Raw genomic sequence first — 24,897 nt, 5'->3', positions numbered from 1 at the left:
CCACCTTACTCTCCCCCTGATTGGATAGTACTTGTTACCTTTGTTGGTTGGATTGGTTAGGTTTGGTGTGGGCTTGGTTAGGGTAAGAATGTCAGGGTAAGCCAGTCAGAGGCAGAGAAAGGTACAGTAGGGTGGGTCATTCCTTCGCTATCCTGGGAAACGCAAATTCACATCTCCGTCACTTCCAGTCAACTCAGCTGCCTGTTCAACCAGTCTGACCTCTGGTGGCGTGTGATGTGCACTACATACAGTATGATAAGCGTCTGTATTTTTGACAGTATTGAAACTCATATTGTTAGGTTTTTTAGACCCTGGTATACTGTAATATCGTGATACCACTCAAGACTGCTGCAGGGCTTTGCTCACATTCAGCCACACAAACTTTAGTGAGGTCTAGCACTAATGTTGAGAGGGCCTGATTGGCAGTTGCCTCTCTAGTTCATTCCAAACATATTAGATGGGATTGAGGTCAGGGCTCTGTGCAGGCTACTCAATTTCTTGCACATCAAACTGCACAATTTCCTTATGGATCTGGCTCTGGTTCAGGGGTACAGTGTTGTATTGAAACAGAAAATTTCCCTCCCCGAAGCTGTTGCCATAAAGTTGGGATCAGGGTTGTCAGGCCATTGAATAGCTCTTATCAGTGGATATAAGTGCCATAGAGAGGGGTAAAAGGGGCCCACCTTGACCTACAATGGCCATTTACGTTTATTGTTAGGTGGCGACCACTTGTGGCCGTAACGATAATTATGTGAGCAAAAAAGAAAGGTGATGGATGGGTTGATGGACTTTCACCCAGGAGAGCGGGGTTTGTGTCTCTTGTGACACCAAAAGTCAGCGTTGATTACTTTGAGCTTTACTTTGCAGGGGGAAAAAGGCAAACAAAGTTTTGTTATTAACAAGAATGAAACAGTACTTTCAGCTCAAAGGATGAAACAAAACGGTTTGGAGATTTTGGCCAAAAGAAACAAAAGATGGGGGGAAGTCGCCATGCCAACCATGCAGTGGGCCGTCAGACCCAGCTCATCCCCCTAACTACGTAAACTGAACTTAAACAAAATCCAAAAACAGAACTACCAGAAACTAAACTGAAACGTCAAACTAAAATAACAAAGCCCAACGATCTAATTCATGCTGCGAACAAATGGGAAGAAAACCCGTCCCCTACTACTCCTGTGCTGCTGCGGGCATGTGTCGCTGTGTGTCTCAGTGTGTCTCCCACACTCTGCCCCTCAGCTTCTTTTTATCCTCTCCTCACAATTACTCTCAGGTGCTGCACTCATATAGAGAGACAGGTAGAGAGGACAACAGCCACACTCACTAAGGTGCGCAAGGGGCCTAGCGTAACAACTGTGTTAAATGAACTCATTACAGTTTTCTTGTAAATAAACGTATTTATGTTTTCACTTAGTGTTTCACATTAAAGACATTATGTGTATCATTGAGACCCAACAATCACGTCGATTGCATTCATTTCCCCATAAAACATTTGTAAAGCCAATTTGTTGCATATTTTGAAACTTGCATTGTTTACACCCATATTTGCCAGGAACCTGTCATCTTCTTCCCCACCTGTAACCAATGAACAAAACATAATCACAGGCCTCAAGATACTTTGAGATGTTCAGTAGACTAAAAAGCAACACAAACGGGCGGCATAAAAACACCCATCGCTATTGTTTTCTGTGTAAGCCCACACACCAGTGGGATTAGATCTTGTCAGAAGGCGTGGATGCCCTGCTGTGTAACTCTCTTGGAAGCCAGGAATGTGATCATATTTACTCAGTGGATCAGCACATGCTGGCTACTGTTACTTAACTAATGCTTCCTCTGTCAGTGTGATGCATCTGGTGCATACTGTGTGTCATGTGAAGCCCCGCAACATTGTGATGCAGCCAGGGTGTGTTGCAGTTAAGAGACACAGTGTCAACAACAGACCTACCATCTCTGTACATTAACTGACAAACTGGTTGGGTTCTGCTTCAACGTTTGAGAGGTGATTATAGATCGTCATTGCAGATGAGGTCAATGCAGCATGCCTGTTGTCAATAAAAATGCTAATAAGCTTCTTCTTTGTTACAGGGATGATCACCGCTGAGTTGCATGATGCAGGGAACACACAGATCGAAAGGTAAGCTTGTGTATGTTTTACAATATTTCCAGGTAATAACAAAATAGCAGGTATTATCTTATGGAGAATGATAAGAAAACTGTTGTGAAGCTCCCACAACCCAACTTCAAAGCGTCTTTTCAAGACAGTTTGCACCCACTGGATTGCACAAGGATATTTATCGCCAGGAGAGATTACAGGTTATTTCATTCAAATTCAATTTAAATTAGATAACCTGTGAAAGAGTTGTAAAATGGTTGTAACATTGATTAGAATGGAACAGTTAAAACACCAAAACATTTTAAACTGTGTGAGTGATAGTGCTAGATACACACATACTAGCTAATGTGTCATGACTAAATTAACCTTTTTTCATGAAGTGAGTGAACCTGCAAAGAGAAATTAAGCCTGGCTCCTACTTTGCCGCTCTGTGCAAAGAGACAGAGGAATTTCTGTTCTCAGCTTTATGTCACTAGTTCAATTTCTCAATCCAGCTTCACAGTTAAATGAATTATGAGGAAGAGTGTGAACTGAAAATGAACCCTCTGTATTTCACAACCTGTATAGCTAGACAGACAGCAAAGTGATAATTGAGGTCACATTTCATAATTTGAATTTCCTGTCTTTGGCCTTTTTAGAGTTATCATGTGGCTAGGATTATATTAAAAGTAGACAATATATAAAATAGGTGTAGTCGCAGTTGTTTGGTGTAAGAGGAGTACAGCAAACTGCTTTGCATGCATTACATTGGTTCCTCAACAAGCCTGTTAGACTGTGTCGTGAGGTTTTTTTTTTCATCTGAGGGAATACTTGGGAAATTTAGGAAATTCTGAATTTTGCTGTTTTCTTTAGAGACAGATGAGACTAGAATTACTGCCTCATGATTGTGTGCCTCTACAAACCAGCCAAGTTGCAGTTATAATTTACATCCATGTTTGAACAGACTCATATAGCCATGCCAGTTGACAATGCTTCAAATATGAATGTTGCTGCGAAGAAGCTACATATTCTAGAACAGTGGTTCCCAATTGGTCCAGCCTCGGGGTCCAGATTTCTCCTCCGTCATTAGTTCATGGTCCACACAGTTTGATAAATTAGCATCATACTTGCGTTTGGCCATGTTGTAGGAATAGTTTACTGTTTCTGTAAAGTAGCGGTCTGTTAGTCACTCATTCTACAGCAAGAAACAGCACTTCAAAGTAAAAGCTCTATGCCAGAAATTCACTGTACCTAAAAATAAAGTATGTTTTTTTACAAACTTGACATGTTTCAAAATCACTTGCGCAACCCACCAGTTAACCGCTGTTCTGAGATCTATACAATCACCACATTTTCAAGATGAACACCCGAGATGAGTGTCATTAATTCAGTATCCAACCGAATGTCTCCCCTTCTGTTCTAATGGCCAGAAATGTGTTATTGCAGAACATTATGATGTCAGAGTGAAGCTGACCTTTGACCTTTTGGATATGAAATGTCATAACTTCATCATTTTATCCTGTTAGACATTTAAATAAACTTTTGTCATAACTAGTGTATGAATTCTTAAGTTATGTCCAAAAACATGTTATGTAAAGTCCCTGTGACCTTTGACCACCAATTCTAATCAGTCCCTTCTCAAGTCCAAGAGGACGTTTGTGCCAAATTTAAGGAAATTCCTTCAAGGCCTTCTTGAGATATCACGTTCACAAGAATGAGACAGTAGTGAGGTCACAGTTACCTTTGCACCACTGCAGATGGTAAAAGAATTCAAGTACCTTGGCATCTTTTTAGATTCCAACCTTAATTTCAGGGCACAGGTTAAAAAAGTATGTCAACGGGTCAAAGCAAGTCTTGTAAATTTCAGATTCATACGCAACTCTATGTCAACTGAAGCAGCCAAGCTGTACATGCACTCAATGATCCTTTCTCACATGAATTACTGTCTAACAAGCTGGTCGCAAGCCAATTACACTACACTCAAGCCATTGCAGTTATTGTACAAACAGACGATAAAAATCTTAGATAAAAAGCCAAAACAACACCACCACTGTACAATCCTAAAGAAATATGGCCTTCTGAATTGGGAAAACATGATTAAGTATGTAAATATATGTCTTCTGTTCAAAATTATACATGGCTTAGCTCCTCCTCCTCTCGGATCTTTTGTTAAGATTAGAACAAGTACAAATCAAATCACAAGGGGGGTCTCAAGAGGGGACTGTGTTGTTCCACTAAAGAAAAGCTTCTTTAGTCAGTCAGCGTTTTCTGTTAAAGCCTCCCGAGAGTGGAACAACATCCCAACACATATTAGGGATGTCGGGACATATGTGATATTTAAATCTCATTTAAAACAGTGGCTAATTAGTAACCAAATTTGTCAGCATTGAAAATTCTGACAGCTGCTGCCACCTTGTTAATATCAGATGGTTATTTGGTCCCTATGTCCTGTTCTATGTATGGCTTGTCCAAAGTGAAATATCTTTTATGTTCGTGCATAAGTGTTGTTTTGTATGCACTCTGGGCTAGTCACTCTGGTTCTGACTGATGTCTAACCAGCATGCTGCGTGGAGGGTTGGCTTGCTTATGTCTTAACTACGTATTGTCTTGCATACATGTTTTTAACTGCTTTCTTGCTTGCATGTTTATTTGCTTGCTGTGAAGTTCGTTTTGTCCCTTGTGTTCTGTATTAATTGTAAGGCTGTCTTATGTTGTCTTGTTGTCAATTGTATGTTAATTTTAGCAATGTCATTATTACTTGTTGTTCACACACTAATCAATTTTAATTAGTTGTAGTTTATTGATCGGTGCTTTAAGATAAGACTGATGTTTGTTCCCTCAACGTAGTTCTACTTTGGAGCCTTTGTAACACCTGGCCAGGGACAACGGATGAAAATTAGCCTTTGGCTAAATCTGGCATATTTACAGAAATGTCTATTAATATGCTCTGTCCCTTCAAATAAACAAATAAATTAAAAAAAAAAATAAAATAAAAATCAATATAAATGTAATTTACAGTAACCATACATGGCTGCTATAAATACACTCCCAGTGTATGTTGTCCTAATAGTTTCAAGAGGCAATAACGTTTGTTACTGTAACCATAATTACAGCAAGAGCTCTCCGATCATATTCAATACAAACATTACTGCATGAAGGACCAGCACTTTAAACTGTACAGAGAAATGAACTGTGGGAGTTCAATCTGCTTATTGCATGTTTTCCTTTTTCTTTCATTCCTGTTACCTTCAAATGAAAACATTCAGAAGAGGCTCTGCTGTTTAATAGCAAATTGCCTTGAGTAGTCCATTGCAGGTGCACAGTCTCAGAGTAATCTGCAGATGTCTGAACTGACAGCCAGTGAAGTAGTCAAGACGGCCTAGACAGAGACCAAGTTATAACCAAGACCGGACTGTACTGTGACCAAGACCAGACCAGTGTGAGTCCCACACTGAATGACACACGTCAGATAAAATGTGGAGCATGTAAACTAGGGATGCACCGAAATGAAAATTTGTGGCCGAAGCCGAATAATATTAAACGCTTGGTTGAATACTGAGTACCGAATACCGAATATCGTTGTTTAGTTTTTCATTAGTTTTTGCAGATGAACCCCCTCCAGATTAGTGTTGTCACGGTACCAATATTGGGACCCACTGTACGATACCAATGAAAATATCATGGTTCTGAGTAGTATCATGATACCACAGCGAAAATGAGGCAGATGTGCCTTTTGTCATTTATAAAAAGATAAATCACTTTTCTATAATACATCAATGATATTTCAATGGAATAAATTACTTATTGACTTATTCATACTTCAAAAACAGCATCAATGAGTGATGAACATAGGGGGGATCAAAATAAAATAAATAAATCAAATAAGAATCAACCAGCCACCCTCCTCCCCTGACAAGTCCCTTCATAAGTGAAGAACAGTGCCTAAAGTGCGGTGAGGTTTGTGGGCCGTGAACGGCTCGTTTCTCCTCTGACACATCACATACCTGTGTTCGGCTGGCTCGGCTGTTCAGGTACTTTTGGGCAGTCATGACACCAAGAAGAGGATATTATTGGAGCCGACTTCTCCGTCGCCGGTAAGCTGATGGCCGCCGTATTTGACAGGAATACATTACTGTCTGTGTCTGTGACCCCCGTTCAACCCACAACCGATGGGATTCGCCTTTCGTTTCTGCTGGTGGTTGAAATCTGTAGGCTGCTCGCACAGCGTGCTGAATGATTTAAGCCTATTTTGCTTGCTCAAAACTATTTTTAGTCGCAAATGCGAGTGCGGTGACGGGCGGATCGCCACACTGCCGACATTTTACTCCGCCCGTCACTGCACGCTGTTTGATTGCATTATCAAAACACGCCACTATTAATCGGCCTTGCTTTTAACTTATTCCACCGAATGTGTGTTTTTTTGCAATATTCGGCCGAATATATTAGGTTACCAAATATTCAGTGCATCCCTAATGTAAACCATAAACACTCCTCAAATTGATCTGAAAACACCCACAGAAAAGAAAACTAAATGCCCTCAGCCCTCTCTCATCTTTTATGGTGCCATACTATATATATGTGCGTGTATGTATAAATGTACTGTGAGTAATGTCTTGATAAAATAATCAAAGGGTATTGCAGATGGGAATTTTTAAGATTATTTTTTGGGGCTTTTTGCCTTTAATGGACAGGACAGATTGAAATGGGGTGAGAGAGAGAGTGGGGGATGACATGCAGCAAAGGGTTGCAAGCCGGAGTTGAACCTGCGACCGCTGCAGCGAAGCATCGCCTCTGTACATGGGGCACTGGCACTATCCACTATGCTACCGACGCCCCAGATGGGAATTTTCATTTCTTTTCTTTGGGCAAATACAAACAAACTCTAAGGAGCTGAAATCAGCTTAGCCATTTTTTCTTTAACATTCCCTTTTTGCACAGGCAATTTAGCGATATCCCTGCAGTTGTGGTCTTGACCACACTTAAAGTAAAATCCAGAGTCGTCTTTGTTTGAGACCAAGATCAGATCAGAGTGAAAATACGGACAAGACAGAGACACAGACAGAGACTTCAAAAAGTGGACTTGAGACCAGGATCCTGTTTACACTCGGTGTTAACGTGCATTTCTGTGATCCGAACACAAGTGGACAGCTAAGACACATCACTGTTCATACTTGTGTCTATCATATGACTTCGGTTGACCAGATGTTTTCAGATCCTTACTGCCTGCGTTAACCAGCGTAAATGCCCAGCTAGCTGCTCGCTAATTTGCTTACAATTCACATTAGCGACTGTGTCAGTACAGCTGGAGATACTGCTGTCAGCAAAACCCAACACATCATCTTCCATAGGGCTGAACGATGGAAGGTCACACAACAGTTCGTCCAACTCTGCGCTGTCCCCAAAACAACCACCGCATCCTGCACTGATGACATAGGCCTTGTTGGGGACGCTTCAGAGTGGTCCATTTTGTCCCAAACCACCTCTTCAAGTAACAAATCTTGGTGGTCGTAACTCTTGTCTTTGGCACTGTCCTCTTGTGATTGGATCACCCAAGACACATCTTAATACCAGGTATAAAGAGGGCAAGACAGGTTCATTAATGGTAGTGCAGTTATTGCTCCAATTTGTGTAATAATGTTTGGGTGCAAAACTCTTAATGCTCAGAGTTTACACTCTAATGCACACTTTGGTAGAAGGCTGTCTAGCTGAATGAAATAGTATAAAAAAGGTAGTCGACTTTTGTAAGCACCGACTATTTAAGAAGTAATGTTTCTGTCAAGCAGCTGACATGAACACTACCTGTGTACTATCTTCGTGTACTGTAATCATTTCTGAGCAGTAGTGACTGTAGTGTAAAGGTGCTGTTTCTTATATTGTTGAAGCCTGAAAGTCTATAACCAAAGCTTCCTTAAATGAACTTAGCACTGACAGCTTGAGGGAGTCCACCACATGCTTTGCATAACCTATAATAAAAATGATGATTATTATTTCTCCTCCTTTGGCCATTTCTCCATGTTTTGTAAAAATCAGCTCAGTGGTATCTGAAATATCACCCATCTGTCTACATTTATTCATTGTAAATTATAGCACCTCCATAAGGATAATCACTAGATGGGGTGACTCATCCCATATGGGTCTGATGCCTCCTTGCTATATTTGCCCCAAAATAGTTCAGTAGATGCTGGATTTTATCTGCCTGTGGTGACCTCCTGCTGTAATTCACAACCAAGTCGACTCGTGTGAAAGCAGCAATTGTAAAAACCCTTTTGCAAAGGCTGGTGTCAAACATAAAATCAGGCCCTGTAACATACAAAGTTGTGGATGTACGGAGTGCAAAAAAATGCAATGGAAGTACGTATAAAATGACAAGCACACAAGAACACTGAACATTGCCAAGCCATTGTTTTTCCTCTTCTGGGTGGTTGTGATTAATTACAGTTTGCAGGTGAAAGGCATTATCATGTACAGGTTTCCCCCACCTTGTGGCTCCATAATGAATGCTCTGGCAAACGGCCAGCCACAAAGGACTGTGAAACATGACACGCCAACACTTATTCTTAGCCCAGCTGTGTCTGTGTGCTTACAAATACCTGGGTGTTTACCTCAACAATAAACTGAACTGGTCAGACAGCACGGAGGTTCTGTAAAAAAAAAACAGGGTTGGGATTAATAAAGTTTATCTTAGGTTTCTGTCCCTTTTTGGACTGGTGGTAGTGTTGTTTCTCTGCCTCCACCCTAATGTCACCCTCTCTGGCTGTCAGTCCAGTTTCTGTCACATCATTTGTTCTTGTCAACTGGTCTGACTCCTTCTGTTCAGGAACACAGGAGCTGGATGGACGTGGATGAATTGTTAGTTTCAGTTGAAATGTCTGAAAGCTCTGGACTTTATTTTAGTTTATGGGAAAAAGCTTTAACATACAGTTTTACTTAAGTTTGTTTCAGATGTGAAATATGCAAAGCTTGAATAATATATGATCTTATAGTATAGTCATACTAAAGGGCACTTTATCTCTCAAAATTGATTTTTTTTGTTACTTTAGGGAATACATCTTTATGCCACAAATCTGCATCAGTTTATATGTGCATTATTGACTTTTTTTTTGCTGCTGCCATCCCCTGCAAAGATGCTAGCTCCGAACATATAGAGAACTCCAAGAGGCACGCATTTTGATACTGAAAATTCTATATTCATGGTGAAGTAAAGCCACTTCACACTGGACAAAAAAAACCCAAAACACCCACCAATACCTGGCTTTGGACTTTACAAGGAAAGGTTACAAGTGTCAGTCATTCCCGGGACCAATGACTCCGCAGAAGTCGTCGGTATTTATCAGCTCCAGCTCCTGTCGACAGTGATGGAGACCTAGGTGGACACCCTGATCTTTCCCGTCTTTTCTGGCGCAACTATTTGTAACTTCTGCGACTCATTGTCATCTCGGCAACAAATTCCGTCTGTCTCATTCAAGCAGTGTTTAAATATTGTTCTGAATTAGTTGACAGCGAGTTTGAATTAGTAAAAGAAGCAACCGCCGTAACATTTTCACGGGTCTCCACGTTGCTTCTTACTGTTCACTAATCCTGTTTTCTGGCGCGTTTGTGATGTCCAACATGACACACCAAAGAAACCACGACTCATGTACTAGCAATGGGGGTCTATTGCTTATTTTTACTGGCTTTTCCCGCAATTAAAAAGTCATAGATGCCCTACTTTTGGTGGGGAAAGGGTATAAATTTTCCTCTTGAGACTTGCTGAGACACAAGGGGAGTGAGGGAGGTGGGGGAATTGAAAGGGGGGCAAACTACAGGGCCCCAGAAAATGTTTGGGCCAGGCCCAGCTTGTCTCTTGATATTGAATAGGCCTGTCACGAAGATAACCTTGTATCATCTTATGGCAATCAGTTCAAGGCCTCTGTGATAATTACGACAGCTGACAGCTGTGATCGCTATGACAGTTAACTTGAAGATGGCACTTTTCCCTGTTGAGCGTTCTGAACGGCTGAACCCTTCTTTCATCTGGATCTCAGACAGAAGGGGAGCGTCACCTTCATCTATAAAGACAGTCAGGTTTTGGCTGCGGGCCACAACTCAGTTTCTCCCTCCATCATCCTCCTCCTCCTCCTCCTCCTCCTCCTCCTCCTCCTCCTCCTCCTTCTCCTTCACCAAGTTCACTGAATCCTATGGTTTCTTTTTTCTCTTAATGAAGTTGGACAAATAATTGGTTGAGATACTTCACCTCAGTCTGAATTCATCTGGTTCCACTCAATATGATTGGCAAGAGATGTAAATTATGAAAATTTTGGCTACTTGCTGTCAGTGAAACAAGCTGTAACCACAACACAGATATTTTAGCACCTTATAAGGTGCTGACAGTTACCCATTTACACATCCAACAGATATGAGGCAACTGTAGCACTTATTTGGATTTTTGTATTCCAACACATTCTCATCCCAACTCGTCAAATACTGACATTTGGTCAGTGGCCCTACATGTCAAAATATGACACGCTAGGTACCCTTCTGTATCAGTTTTGGATGCTCAGGGACGGCGTGTCAATCTTCGCTTATGACATGCATCATGTTTTTTTAAAATACGCTTCCGTATTCCCAGGAAAAGTCCTGTTTTTGCTGGTTAAATGCTCACAGTCTCTCTCAAAATACACTCAAAACATAGGCAAAAAAAACTTTTTCAGGTTTACTTCCTAAGGTTTAGGCACAAAGGCACATGGTTATGTTTAAAAAAAACATCATGGTTTGGCTTAAAATAAGTATGGTTGTCATTAATGTAATGTTACGTCACTAGCGTAGCATGATACACATACTAGGACACTGGTTTTTAATCAAATAACTCAATTGACTTTTGGTTTCAGAGTGGTCAGTAAGTGGTTTAAGAGTTTGGTTTAAGAGTACTGTTTGCAGTGGAAATGCTACACGGACCTCGGGTCTTGGTATCATGTCTGAACGGTTATTTTTGGTTCCAAAGGTACCAAATGTTTGGTGGAAATGGGGCTTAAGAGCGCCTCTGCCCCAGCTTCAGGGAAGTACCTGGCTCTTAAATTGCTAAATGTTCCACTTTCTCCACCAGCTCGTAGTTAACTTTGTGTGTCTGCCATGAGGTGCAGGGCAGGTAGCGTACAGGCACTTTATCAGAGCTTTTTCTGCCAAAAATGGGTGCTCACTGCTGCTGGAATTAAGGCTGATGAGTGTGCTGAGAGTGAACCAAGATAGTAAAGTTATGGCCATAGACAGTATTAAAGAATTAAACATAGCGTCTGGGACGTCACACGTGGTTCATGGACTGTTAATCTGAGGCCTCAAGTCTGGCATTTTAGCTTTAGCCATCTTGTTTTTTTAGAGTTAAAAGCCATATTTGAACATAGAGTGGAACTGGGGAGGATACGCATTGCTACGCCTCTATCCGGATTATCAGGTCACTGTGGTAGCAACTTATCAATTACAAGGTAGCCGTGCCCTAAAGCATACCCTAGTATTTTACTCTTAATGGAACCATAATTTACAAAATGAATTTCATGCTGTATTGAAAAAGGCTTGAAACTAGCAATTGAGAAAATAAACTCATTATGAAAATGTTTACTTAGGTAATAAATCCATTTAGAAGTAGGTTCATTTTTATAGAATTTTGTACAGTGGGATTTCTTTTTGCTCCCAGCTGGCCGTTAGAAAGAGTGCAGGTTTGAGGCACTTTCCCATTGTCTTCACTTTTCAAACCAGGAGGCTACATCCACTTCTTTTACACAGTCTATGGGTACGACCTGTAATACCAAAACAAAGAGCTGAAAGATACTTAAACACTCTGCAGAGCTGAGGGGAACACCATCCCTGTGGATTCAACATGAAACATGAAACAGAAACATGAACTTGCATGGCACTTTAAAGTTATTCTGAAGAACTCATTTTTCATTAGGGCCTATGCAAAAACGGCATTTAATTAGAAAAAGGGGGAAAAAAAGAATTAAGGAATGAACTGTCCAAATAATTTGAGAACCGGAGAAACCTCGCAGCTTCAGCTCTTAATTAAAATCTACATTTTACTTGCCCCACTAGCCCTGGAAGCTTAATTAATTATCATGGAATTACAGTTAAGCATGAGGACTTTTGTTTATCTTGATCACCTCAGAGAGAATAAGGATACTGTAACACATTTGTGGTGAATAGCCCACAGTGTCTCATCTATCATTTCGTCCATGTCTTCCAATGATAAAACCTGTGAATTATTCTCACCTGCTGCTGCTGTCAAAGATGCGTCATCTCTCACACTGCCACAGTGGTGTGCGGTACACCTCTCAGACTCCACTTCATCTTGTCTAACTGCTCCTCTGAGACTGACAGAAACCTTTCGTATGTGTTGGACATGATTAGCTATACATCTTGCTTCTTCGCCATGCAGTCTCACCAAGGTTAAATTAATGGAATTTGTCGTTGAAATGACAGTACTTTGCTGCTTCTCGCAGCTTCAACCGACTGGAGAGAGCTGCCTGTGCTGTGTGTGATCATCTGGGTGGTATTATGTATTACTACAGCTCCTGGTGATCAAAAATGTTTTTTAGCATTAGTACGGTAAAAATATTAGAACTTTTGTTCACTGTAGCGTTTAACACCATATAAAAGCTGCATTTTCAGGTCAGTAGCAAAAAGATCTGTGATTTTGTGTTGAGAGAAAACACAATTTCTAACTTTGAAAATGCATACACAGCAGATGCAGACCTGTGTGAGCTTTAATACCACATTCAAAATTAAAACAGGTAACACAGCTCTTCTTCAGAGCACAAAGCTTTATTCATGAAATGTTTGTGTCTATCTCGCCTTCATCAAGGGGTTGTCTGAAGCTGTTTCAGGTTTTCATGGTTTCCCTTGTGGAAAATGTGCTGTTTTTTTCACAATTGTAATGGCTTGCATGGTGTTTTTTTCACATGTGCATTTCTGTAGCATTAATTCCATCCATTTTCTGAAAACATGCATTGAAAATGTTTCAGCTCAGGGCATTGGTCCAGACTCAAGTTATAACTTCCAACTTTATTTTGACTCCACTTGAACTTGAACCTTAAGAATAGGAAGGATTGACCCCCTTTCCAAACTCAGGAAGAATATTGTGTGGGCAAGCAGTTATTTCAGAGATAGAGAAAACTTTCACACCACTATCCAAACTGTGGGATCGCTGGAAGCTCAGCAGCACTTGTTCTCAAGTGCTTTTGAATAAATTACTCTGACAAAACAATTGGTACAGTGTCCACACTGATGGATGTGGTGTTCCAGGTTGTGTTTGCCAGTTAAGAGGTTTGTCTTTATTCTTTAGTTTTATGATTTACCAATCTACATTCCTGTCCTCATCTGGGGCCACAAGCTCTGAGTAGCAACTAAGAGAGTGAAATTGAAAACAGAAAAGGCAAAATGAGGTTCCTCCGCAGGTTGTGTGGTTTCACCCTTGGGGACAGAATGATAGTAGCAGTAGTGGTCCCCCTGCTCATTCACACTGGATCTGATTGAGGTGGTTTGAGCATCTGATCATGTCTCCTGGATGACTCCCTGAGGAGGCACTAGGCACTCGGAGACCCAGGGGCAGAACCAAAACACACTGGGATTATGTATGAATATCTGGTCTGGGATTGCCTCAGGATCCCACTGGAGAGTCTGGAGGTTGTGAATTTAATAAAGAACATCTGGGCTTCTTTGCTGAACCTGCTACCACCACTATCCCAACACAGATATGCAGTGAAAAACAACAGATTGATGGAAGGACTGTAACTCAGTAGCAGGATTTATTTAAGATGTCTGTCAGGAATGGATTATAGTGACATGAAAGCTTGCATTGATACTGTTTGGATGACAAGAAGTTAAAAAAAAATCACGTGTGATTATATTTGCACTACTTGGATTTTATTGTTTTGCTTTTTTTTATTTTAATTTTTTTCTCTTGGTGTTTTAATGTGGACAGTTAACGTTTTAAAAAATATCTGTCTTAAAAAAAAAAAAAAAAAAAAAAACAAGGACCAAAAACTTCAAATTCTTTGACAGTTTTTTTTTTTACATTTATTCACACAGACTGTTATGCCTAGTTCACGCTACATGATTTTCCGCTCACCAACAGTTTTTGGAGCTTTCTGACAAAAGCCCCAATCAGAGGCAAATCAGTGTTGGCTCTGTGCTTGTGAATCGGTGCTCAAGTACTATGTGTGAACTGTTCAAAGATGAGAGGCGAGAGGCTCAGTGATTCATCACAGACGCTCCCCTAGACGTCTAGCATGCTAAATATCTGGACCTTTTGGGGACTCTGTCGGCGAGCTACAGTCAATGGGAGCACAAGACATGGGCTTAAGACACAGACAAGTGGTGCTTCAAATGCTCTTTAAGGTGTGTGTGTGTTTGAGAGGGAGAAAGAGAGGAAAGGTGGAAGGTGAACTTTTGTACGTAATGTTTTTGTAAGTTATCAGCCAAATAATTTACTTGTTGCTTTGTCACTTTATGGCATTTTATGGTAAGCATCCCCCCTGACTCATCTGGGCTTTCTCCTGGGGAAAGATCTTGTAGTGTGACTGCTTGTTTCCAGTCACTCATGTAATGTGAAAACCACAATGATCTGATGACTTTGAAAGTCGTGTCCAGAGAGGAACAAGTTCAAAAGCAAATAATGTGAACTTCCATAGGACATCAGTTTGAAAGCACTCAATCTCTGAACCCAACGGCTATCGATGTGACGCTGATAACCCTACAAGGGAAACTGGTAATAATTCATAAGATCTGGTGAATCCAGCAGATATTGTTGTAGCATAAACAAGACTTGAGTTGCACATTTAAGGGTTTTTTAATCTCGAGAGAAGCCAAAAAATTGGTACATCATGACAATTTACAGTGTGTGACAAACAAGCATTGAAGGTACTGTAGGTACTTTACAAGTAGCTCAGAGAACAATTAATTCTCCCAATTTATCCAGAACCACGCCAAACTGTGACTGAAATCACGTAGGCCATTTGGTTAAAGTCAAGTCAGGATAACAACAACAGTTTAAGTCAGGTCATCATCTACATTATAATATCCAGGCCAAGACCATCTTTCCCTTGCACTGCTCATTTCGGCCAATCTCTATAAACAGATATCTGCATATGAATGCAGGCACTTTAAAAAAATAATGGAGAATAAAAAGGTATATCGCCATCAGACAATAGCTGATGCGTTCTGAGACTGAATTTAACAGAATGCGTTCTGCCTCTCTGCACTGACTGCTTAACTGACGCTCAAACGTGATCGGTCAATACTGCTCGGACTACAAAACAGACTACAAACAGAAACCAGAGTGCTTTAGATACCAAACACTTGTCCTGTTGCCGACAGATTCTGCATACATATGCAGATTCTGTTTATAGAGATAAGATAGCACTTGACAGGATACTATATTATCTCAGCCCATCCATTACAATGACTACCTGAAATGCTGGTTTTCTCTAAAGGTACAGCAGACTGGGCTGATGGCCTCAGACCATCTGAGGCCACAGAGATGCCAGAGTTGTCTCGTACATCCAGCTTCATTTTAGCAGAAAATAGTGACAAGCATCAGCGCTGTGACCTTCTGTGACCAACAAGGTAATATACCAGCATATTAGGGACTTATGTAGATATTTGACATTACCACAGTCTGAGACACCGTAGATCACGATTTCCTCTGAGAGTCTGCAAACTCCCAGAAAGGCTTTATTAAAAGGAGTGATTTATCTAATCTGGAGTGAGGAGCGATGATGTGTGAAACCATGAGAGATGATTAAACCCCTCTAGTGTCAGGGAGATGGTCCCTGTCACATCCTGCTCCTCGTCAGAATTTAAGACCCTGCTGCCGTGACATGTCGTCCTCTAAACACAGCACACAGCACCCATTTTCTTTTATTCCTCCCTTTGTTCTCTAATCCTCAGTTGATGTGGCGGAAACACAGATCCATGAAATTAATTGCTGTAACGATTCACCTCACAGTGGGTGAAAGTGTCAGTTCGTGTAACTTTTCACAAAACTTTGATATCCAATATTGCTAACTAAAAACGTTTTTTTGCTCACTAAGGAGACAAATAATTTGGTAACTTACTGACCACTTTAGTCGGCAGCAAACAAAGATACATGTTCTGCAGCTGAAAAAACCCACTAAAAAGACTTCCTTCAGAGGGTCAGTCCTGCCGAATTATGCACAAGTTGTATCTAGCTATGCAGATGATTTTGGTTTTATCTCAACTCAAATTTATTTTTGAAGCACATTTAAAATCAACTCACGTTGACCAAAGTGCCATACAAAAGGAATAAAATGCTAAAAACACAAACATGAGAGGCAACATAACTGTCAGGGACTGATTGGGAGGGGAGGCTGTTCCACAGTTTGAGGGCAGACACGGCCAAGGCACTTGGCTGACCTGAGGGACCTGGGCGTAGAATAGGGGGTTAGGAGGTCTGCTATGTAGGATGGGGCAAAACCATTAAGGGCTTTGAAAACAAACAGGCGAAACTTAAAGTCAGTTCTGAGCTGTAATATTTTTATGTGCTAAAAACATTCCAGATGGCCAGATGCACAATGGCCTAAATGTGGAGGTTTGAAATAGACCTCACTGTCAACAGTTTTCACTGGCATTACTTTCTACTGAAGATATAGTCCCTATAAAAACAGTGACATCTGTGGCTCATCTGAAACACCACAAACTTTATCCCATTCACCTCCACTGTTTAAGGGAAGAGGCAGAAATCTGAGGGACAGACACCTGGACAAATAAACCAAAACAATCCACATGGTAGACACCACTTTTCAGAATTTGTGTACTGATTGACATCATCCTTTATCTTCTTGCTATGTTGAGAGGGTTAAAGGTTACAACAACATACCAGGGAATTTCATGCAAAATACGTATCTCAGATTGTGCTCTTATCAGCCGTCTGGATGGTATTAATATAAAATGTGGTTGGACTTTTTCCAGTGTACTCAGGTTGCTCCCACTTAGCTGCCATGTCCTTTTTTAAATAAATCTTGCCAACACCCAAACCCCCTCATTAAACAATTGACTCCTTAGGTCGCTGTACATTAGTCACTGTCCTGGAAAACACAAATCACAGCAAACACAAGCAAGGGACACCTTTACAGTATATCTGCCTACCACAGTTGCCAGGGGCACAGTTCCAGCTCTTAACTGAGCTCAAGAAGGACCATAGTCTTCTCTCTAAATTATATATGGTCTGAATATACTGCACTGTAGGAGTATGAGAGGCAATCCTCTTATACAGTATATCCAACAGCATGTGAATACAAATTATGTGTACGTTTGTCTTTGCATGTGTGTGTTTAAAGTATGTGTTTGCATAATGAGGGTAGACTGCTGATCGCAGCATGAAAAAAGCGGGTCTCTGTGTATAAATAATACAGCCCAGCGAGATTTTCATTTTCTCCTTGATTGAATTTGAATTGGAAAAGCATCCTCTGGACACTGATGGTGAGGAGTGACATCATACTGACAGGCCGAGAGCACAGTGAGAAGATTTATCAAATAGATCCATCTAGCAATCCATTTTCTAAACTGCTTATACTGTTCAGCGTTTGGGGAGGGCTGGAGTCTATCCTAGATTGCACTGGGCAAGGGGCAGGATATTCCCTGGGCAGGTCGACAGTCTGTCACGGGGGATAATGCTTTTACTGAACTGAACGTGAAAGTCCATCTTAATGAGGTGGTCTGAGATTGGTTCCAGTTGATCTGCGGTACATTTTATCTGCATCATTAATGGCATTCCTGCACTGTTAGCAAGAAAATTAGGGAGATAAAATCCATGATGTATGAGCAGACAATAACTTTCAAGCCCAATTTAATCTCTATAAACAGATATCTGCGTATGTATGCAGAATGTGTAGGCAACTGGACAAGATTCTGGTATTGGAAGTGTTCTGGTTTTCGTCTGTAATTAGTAATCTGCAGTATTTACCAGTCATGTTTAGATGGCAGGTGGGGCCTAAACAGTCCAACGTGGAACACAGTGGTCACAATGCAGTCCTGAAACCTATCGACTATCATCTGGTGGCAATTTCGCCTTACATTAGGTGTTAAGTTATCTGATTCAGGCTGTTCTCATGCACTGTTCATATGTATACCTACAAAAAGTAATGCACCAAAATGTAACCTACATAATTATGAGCCAGTAATAATATGTATACTCTGCCTTACTGTGAAGGCTGCAATCACATGACCAATGCCCTGATGGCAATAAAGAAGTATAAGAACCGAAAGTCTGTGAAAGGAGGCAGGTTGGGGTGCTGGATGGGTCAAATAACACAGGACTTTCTCCCAGCAGACCAGTGTTCCAAACCACGTGAAATCAAATGACCTTTGAGTTATTTTAAGGTACCACGATTAAAACACCTGCCACCACGTTTTGGTTCTTGGTTATTAATTGCTCCACACTCTTGCAGCACAGAACTTAGTCTGTGAACAGATGGAGCACCAGAATGGCAGGTGCAGTGAAAGTGAAACTTAACGGCTAATTATGCTGGGTCGAAAAAGTTTGCTTCCGCAGCAGCTGCTCCTCTCATCCATCAGTCTCATCAGATCAGCTCTGACTGGATCAACTGGTCATTTATCTATCCTGCGATTGAAAACTCCACAAACTGCTGCCCAAGAAAAAGATGAACTCATGAAGAGTTTCGCCTGTGCTGCGTTCATGGACTTGCAAAAACCTCAGAATTTTGAGAGGGACACAGACAAGGACACACAGGAAAGAACCCCTCCCCAACAAAATACGAAAGTCAACGTCCGTCAGGTACCTCCAAACTCCGATTCTTATTCTGACGGTGGGAAACACTGGAGATGTTTACAGGTCTACTAGGTTCCTATGACCTGACCTGCAACCTTAGTGGATCTGAGCAGAATCACCATAATTACAGCAAGTGCCTTAATCATCTCAGGACTACAATAAAGATTTTGAAATGAGGTGGAGAGTGTGAATTGTTTCATGCACAGATGTCAACTTTCAGGCTGTCTAAAATTCTGGACCCATGAGGACCTCTAGCGTGTACGTCAAAACCATAAATGACTGAGACATTCAGTGTGTTCACTTAACTTGCCTGCCTTGGATACAGAAGGACACTTAGATGGAGAACATGGACACTCTGGCCTGAGGGTTGTGTTCAAACCAAAGACGTTCTTACTGCAAGGTGTAATGCGCTGTCTATAAAAGTTATAGTGAGAAAAAAAGAGCTTATCTCAGATAAGCAACAGCAATGTCACTGTGTGAAAAACTAGTAAAAGAGATGGTGTGATCTCTTCAACAGTATTTGTATATCAACCAAGCGTCCGATCAATCAGCTCAAAGCCTGCATTCAATAAGACCTATCAGATGGCTTACAAAAACACTCTCGCCACATCCAATCAATTCTACTCTGGCACTGTTTGATTTTTTTCTCTGTGGCTTTTTCTTTAATTGCTGGATGTGTTGCAAAGGATACACCACTCTGTCTGTTCTGTCCAGTCATCTCATCCATGGCAGCCTTACTACTCTCATGAGGCTGCAGTGGTCTTTCACCTGAGCATATTTAATCTTTCGCAAAGGAATTTGGTGAGATAGGGCTCCCTCATTGGCTGTTTGTTTTGGACCTGTGCATAAGGGGCCTTCTGCATCATTTAGTATGTTTTTAGTCGCACTTTAGTTTTGTCACTTTAGGGATAGTAAGATGGGTCAGTTAGGTAGTTCCACCCAGACTGAAATAGCTTAACATCTTGTGCTCTTTGACTCCGATGAAGACACATTAGGGTTGAAACGTTCTGGTCTGTCTGCACAATAAAAGCCTTTAAATCAATCATTGTGCTCCAGTCCTTTCTTCCCCCTCGGTATATCTCAATGTTGATTTGATTGATTGGCACAAAGATTTGTACAGACATCTGTGGTTCGTAAATGATGCATCCTTATGACTTAGGCGAACTTGACTTTTCTTTTACTGCCACCATGAGGTTTACATTTGTGGTTTTGAGTGAAATGTCTCAAGTACTGGATGTATTGCCGTGGCATTTGGTTCAGACATTCACTACCTCTGAGGTGCAAGAGCCGTGTGAGAACTGCTGATAGCTTTACTTTTCATCTAATGCTAAGCAGCAAATGGAAGAATGGTAACTCACGAACGTTAGATGGTGAACATGATGAACGTGATTTTTTCTTTTTTTTTTTTTGGGAGGGATTAGAAAACAGCATTTCAGTATTATCTCATTAATATTCCTGCTAATGTAATTCTGTGTAAAAATTCTCAACAAAAGCCAGTTTTGAAATGGTTTATGTGAGATATATCCAAAGGTTATGAGATGTCCCACATTTAGAGTTTAATTTTATAGTAACAACTTGGGCATAATTATCACTGAAACCAAATACAGTTATCTGCTCATCAAAAGAATGTGAATATCTTAGTCATCCCGTGAGACGGAGCACAGCCTTAAAACAAATATCCCTCTGCCTTTAGTTGTATCACCGTGAATCTAATTATAGAACATGAAGCTGTAATTGACAAGGATATACTGTGCTTCTGTGGGGTGGGATATGAGGTAACTCCAAGGCTGCACGGACCCATGGTCTCACGGGTAAATGCAGTGTATCCCATCCATTTTAGTTTCCCATGCGTCAGGGCTCTGGGCTGTTTGGGTGGAGAGCTCTCTGTGTGTTATTAAAAACTGTGCAGTCTCTCTTTTTCAGAACATACTGGGCCGTGGAGATTCAGTGGAATAAAACCAGCAGGAACACAGCCTCTGGTCTTACGAACAACAAGCCTTGCTTTCTTAGTGGAAAAAATGTAACATTTTTAACTAATTTAATTCAAAAGCTGCATCTTTATCACTGTACACTACCAGACATGGACATTTTGGCAGTCTTTGCTATTTTACACAACATTAGAGCTCCAAGGCTTTGCACAAAGCTGCTCTGCAAAACCACTCACAACACTGCTCTAATTAAAATAATGTGCCTCATATATGACAGTTTTCTTTCGTTCTAAAATGCATTCTTAACTGAATAAGTGAAACATAACCAAACTTGTCATCCTACTCACTAAACGTCCAAACAAAAAATAAATCGATATGAAGTGAACTGATTTATTTTAACATTTCAGTACTTCACAAGACCTGTTTGTAATTGCTCCGTCTATATTTTCAATTTTTTTGTCTGAATAGCAATTTGTAGATTGGATTTTTCCTGAGGGATATTTAACAGTTTTTGGCACGATTGTTGGAAGCCACGGTCCACTTACTAGCTTTAAACAGTGCATGCAAGTGCATCTCATGGTCATTATCAGTGGATGAAGTTTGATTAGTTGTCATGAAGATGGCTCAGTTGTTGTATGGAACTTCTGAGCATGCTTTAGTGTTTCTTACAATTGGGAGCTATGATGTCATACAGCAATCCAGTCATCCTCTCCAGCAGGGTACTGTCTTTACGGTGTACAAGTAGAGATCTTAAAGGAATATGTTTGAACTCACTGACCATTTGTATATCAATTACTCACCCCCTGTTCTGTTGAATTCAGAAGAATACTTTGTTTTTCTTGAATGCCCCCACGGTGAGCAAAGAATCCAAAAATCGAGAAAATCCTTGATAAATTGAAGTACAAGAGATCCGTGTCTAACAACAGTTTAACTAGATGAAAACATTTATTCACTAACTCTCACACAACTTGTGCAGTATGAATGTAATATTTATCCAGTTGTATGCTTGGTACTTTCCAGGCTGCCCTTTCCGACAGGCAACTGAAGTAAAAGTGAAACTCATGTTTGCTCTCTTCAAAGCCAAACTCCATTGAGAAAAACTGTAATTTTACCTTGCTGGACATGGGAGCTGCAGGTCTATCACTGAGTGTGTTTACATGGACAGCTTAATTCCCTTTTCATTCGGAATGAAAGTTCATTCCTATTAAAAGTGATCTTGTAAACACCTAATTCGGAATGAAAATGGCCAATGCGATTGAAAATTCATTCCAATGTAAGGAGCTGGAATATTCCCTTTCTAATTCAGAATGAAAGAATTTCTCGCACTTGTATACACTCATTCCTCTTTAAGTTCATTCCGGCCTTTCTGCGCATGCTCGTTTCCTTGCCCTTCTGGCGCGATGACATAGCACGTATAGCAACGGGCTGAGATAGAGCAGTCGGACCCATTGCACTAACCGGTCAACTTGCCACAGCACGGTCTTCTATCTCCCTTCTCCTCAACAAACAAAGCATTAGCAGAACAAGGTTGTTGTCATACTGCTGCTTCAAGAATATAAGCAAAACAAGTCCGAAAAAGGCACTAAGAATGGCGTGGTCAAGCATCTTGTTATCTGGAACGAGGACCACAGTGTTTTCTTCCGGTAAAAGTAAACACGTAACATCCGCCCCGCCCCCTATCCAATCAGAGACCTTCCCTGCCCCAAACCTTGCGCGGACCAGAATAAAGGCGATTAAACTGATCTCCCATGTAAACTACCTGGAAAAACTTTAATTCCGAATGATTTCATTCAGATTTATTTCATTCCGAATGAGAAGCCATCATGTAACTGCACCCGCTGTCTCCATCGGGAGTTAGTTTGTGTTATTGTGTCACTTTGTTGAATCCGACCCAACTCTTTAAAACACCAAATTCACACAATCTAACTGATCGAGGCAGTGGTAGACCAGCAACTCCAAAGTGAGGTAAAATACTGATACTGATTTTGTCAGTGGAGTCTGGCTTCAAGGAGAGCATAGACTAAGGCCCAATCCCATTTCTACCCCTTTAATCTTCCACTTGGTATTGAGTGCCCTCGTTTGCGAGATGACCCTTGATGAGGGAAGTGAGAAATATTAGGGTAGAGATCCTTCTCTAAGAAATGAGATACCACTTCATGCAAATTGGCGTGGCAGACATGCAGGCATACGTCGAGTGTAGTATCGACGCAAGATACCGGTAGTCATTCAGGTTTGAAAATGCCTTAGATATAAAGTATTGTATAGTCTGATTTCAGCAGAAGGCAGTCCCACTTGGATCCTTCTGGTGGTTTCTGTTGAGTTCATTGTGTTTGTACTGGTATCAATTCAAGGTTTTATTCTCATCATTTGGTCCATGATCTTCCCTGAACCTGTAATGTACAGTACAAATTTGCTTTTCGTCAACTTAATCAATGATATAATTTCCAGGGAAACAGTGCCATGATAAATTTTTGTACACCAGACATTTTTAATCTGCTCGCAGTGAACGAGGTGACATCAACTTTCTACCTGATTTCCTGCATGGAATATTCCAGCTCGACTTTCTCCAAATGCTGACTGTTTTGCTTCATATTTCATTTTAGATACACCACAGTGTGCTACCCATTCCTTGTTACAAATATCAGCTGCAGCAAATGGGCTCCCATAAATATACAACAGCCTGTACTCCAAGCTTGGCCATATTTTTCATTGGCGAATTGGCAGTCTCATTGTTTTTAGTCGCTGGTAACGTATGCACCTCTCACTTTCTGGTTGGTAATGATCTTGAACTTTTCAGCAAAATTGCGTCATTAAACTGTGAGATATTTATCAAGAGGATAGTGTCTCTGTGGAGAGGAAAGAACTCTTCAGTGGGGGGCAGTTTTTTAAACGTCGCTGACTTGTGTTTGTCCAGTCGAATGGAGTTATTGGGATTTGGGGACCTCGGATGTTCAGCAAACAGAGCTGAGGGAGCAAGTAGGTCAGAGATTGAGCGGATGGGGACTGGAGAAAAAGGTGTGAGAGGTTAAGAGATCATTAATGCGTACATGTGTCCTGGATTAAAAAGCATTGATCTCAGATGAAGATGTTGGCTTTGGCTGTCTCTATTACTCTTCTCTTGAAGGGGTTTGGACATTTCACCTTCAATTTCCTATTAGACACCCAGCAGACTAATCAGTCTTTTTCCTGCTTCTATATCTTTTGATCGAGGTTAACCAGCAGATCTATTTTGTGTCTGGCTGTGTCTCTTTCTTTGTTGCCTTTTTTCTTTCTCTCAGCAGAACAGCAGGGCAGGTTGTTATTCCACTTAGTTGTCATTCATCTCAGTCTGCGCTGCATGCAAAATATGTACACTTGTCTTTGAAAGGGCAGGCCACATTGTACCAGTGTACAGAAGCTGCAGTTGACCTGACTAAGCTGTGTCTTGTGCCTCCAACACAGCAAGGCATCGTGAGTGCAATTTGCTGGGGTCAGTGCTAGGGTGAAGGTGCATGTCACAGGTGCATATCAGTCATTCTGCGTGGTTGTTAATAGATGCAAGGTACCCTTCCCATAAGCCTGTAGTTGAATACATACAGCTTATGTTTACAACCTAATCTGCACTAACATAGGGCTCAGACTGATTACAGGTGTAAAGGTTAAGAGTGATTCAGGGATGATGTTATCTTGTAGACCCGACACAGAAGTTAGTGTCACCCTGGTTCCTTCGTCAAAAAGCCAAGCCGATTTTTCCATTGGATTTTGGATTATTGCAGATAGTAAGCTCTGTGGCAAACAAAAGTTTATGATACTTGTATTTACTTTTGTTCAACAAGATTTAAAGAAAAAAAAAAAAACACAAACTAGAATTACTGGCTTGCAGTTTTATGCCTCTGCGAACATGTCATGTTGCAGTTACAGTTTACATAGTCTCGCCACCAGATAACCAGAGATCTCCACCTTCTGATAGTCTGGGGACACTCCTTTCTAAAATGTGTTTAACACACCAGAGAAAACGGCCGGCAACAAAGCAACGCCTCTTGCATTTTTGAAAAGGACACACCCTCCCGGAAATGTGCGCTCCCCCTTTTCTCGTCCACAAGGAAACAAACACACAGAGAGCT

At 41.0% G+C, this 24,897-nt stretch overlaps 1 protein-coding gene across 7 annotated transcripts in view; it reads left to right on the top strand.

Annotated features, from left to right (window-relative positions):
- Positions 1-24,897, top strand: part of LOC117259919 (uncharacterized) — a 98,553-nt gene that overhangs the window by 30,324 nt on the left and 43,332 nt on the right. For all 7 annotated transcript variants that reach the window (XR_013493017.1, XR_004501881.2, XR_013493023.1 and 4 more), the window contains one exon: positions 2,083-2,131. Coding sequence is in view for 2 of the 7 variants with exons in the window: in XM_078173518.1 (XP_078029644.1) it covers positions 2,083-2,131 (49 nt within the window). In the remaining 5 variants the exon portion in view is untranslated. The remainder of the gene's footprint in view (positions 1-2,082; positions 2,132-24,897) is intronic.

This window comes from Epinephelus lanceolatus, chromosome 2 (genome assembly GCF_041903045.1).
Source record: "Epinephelus lanceolatus isolate andai-2023 chromosome 2, ASM4190304v1, whole genome shotgun sequence".
NCBI lineage: Eukaryota > Metazoa > Chordata > Actinopteri > Perciformes > Serranidae > Epinephelus > Epinephelus lanceolatus.
This window is presented reverse-complemented; position numbering and strand designations above follow the sequence as displayed.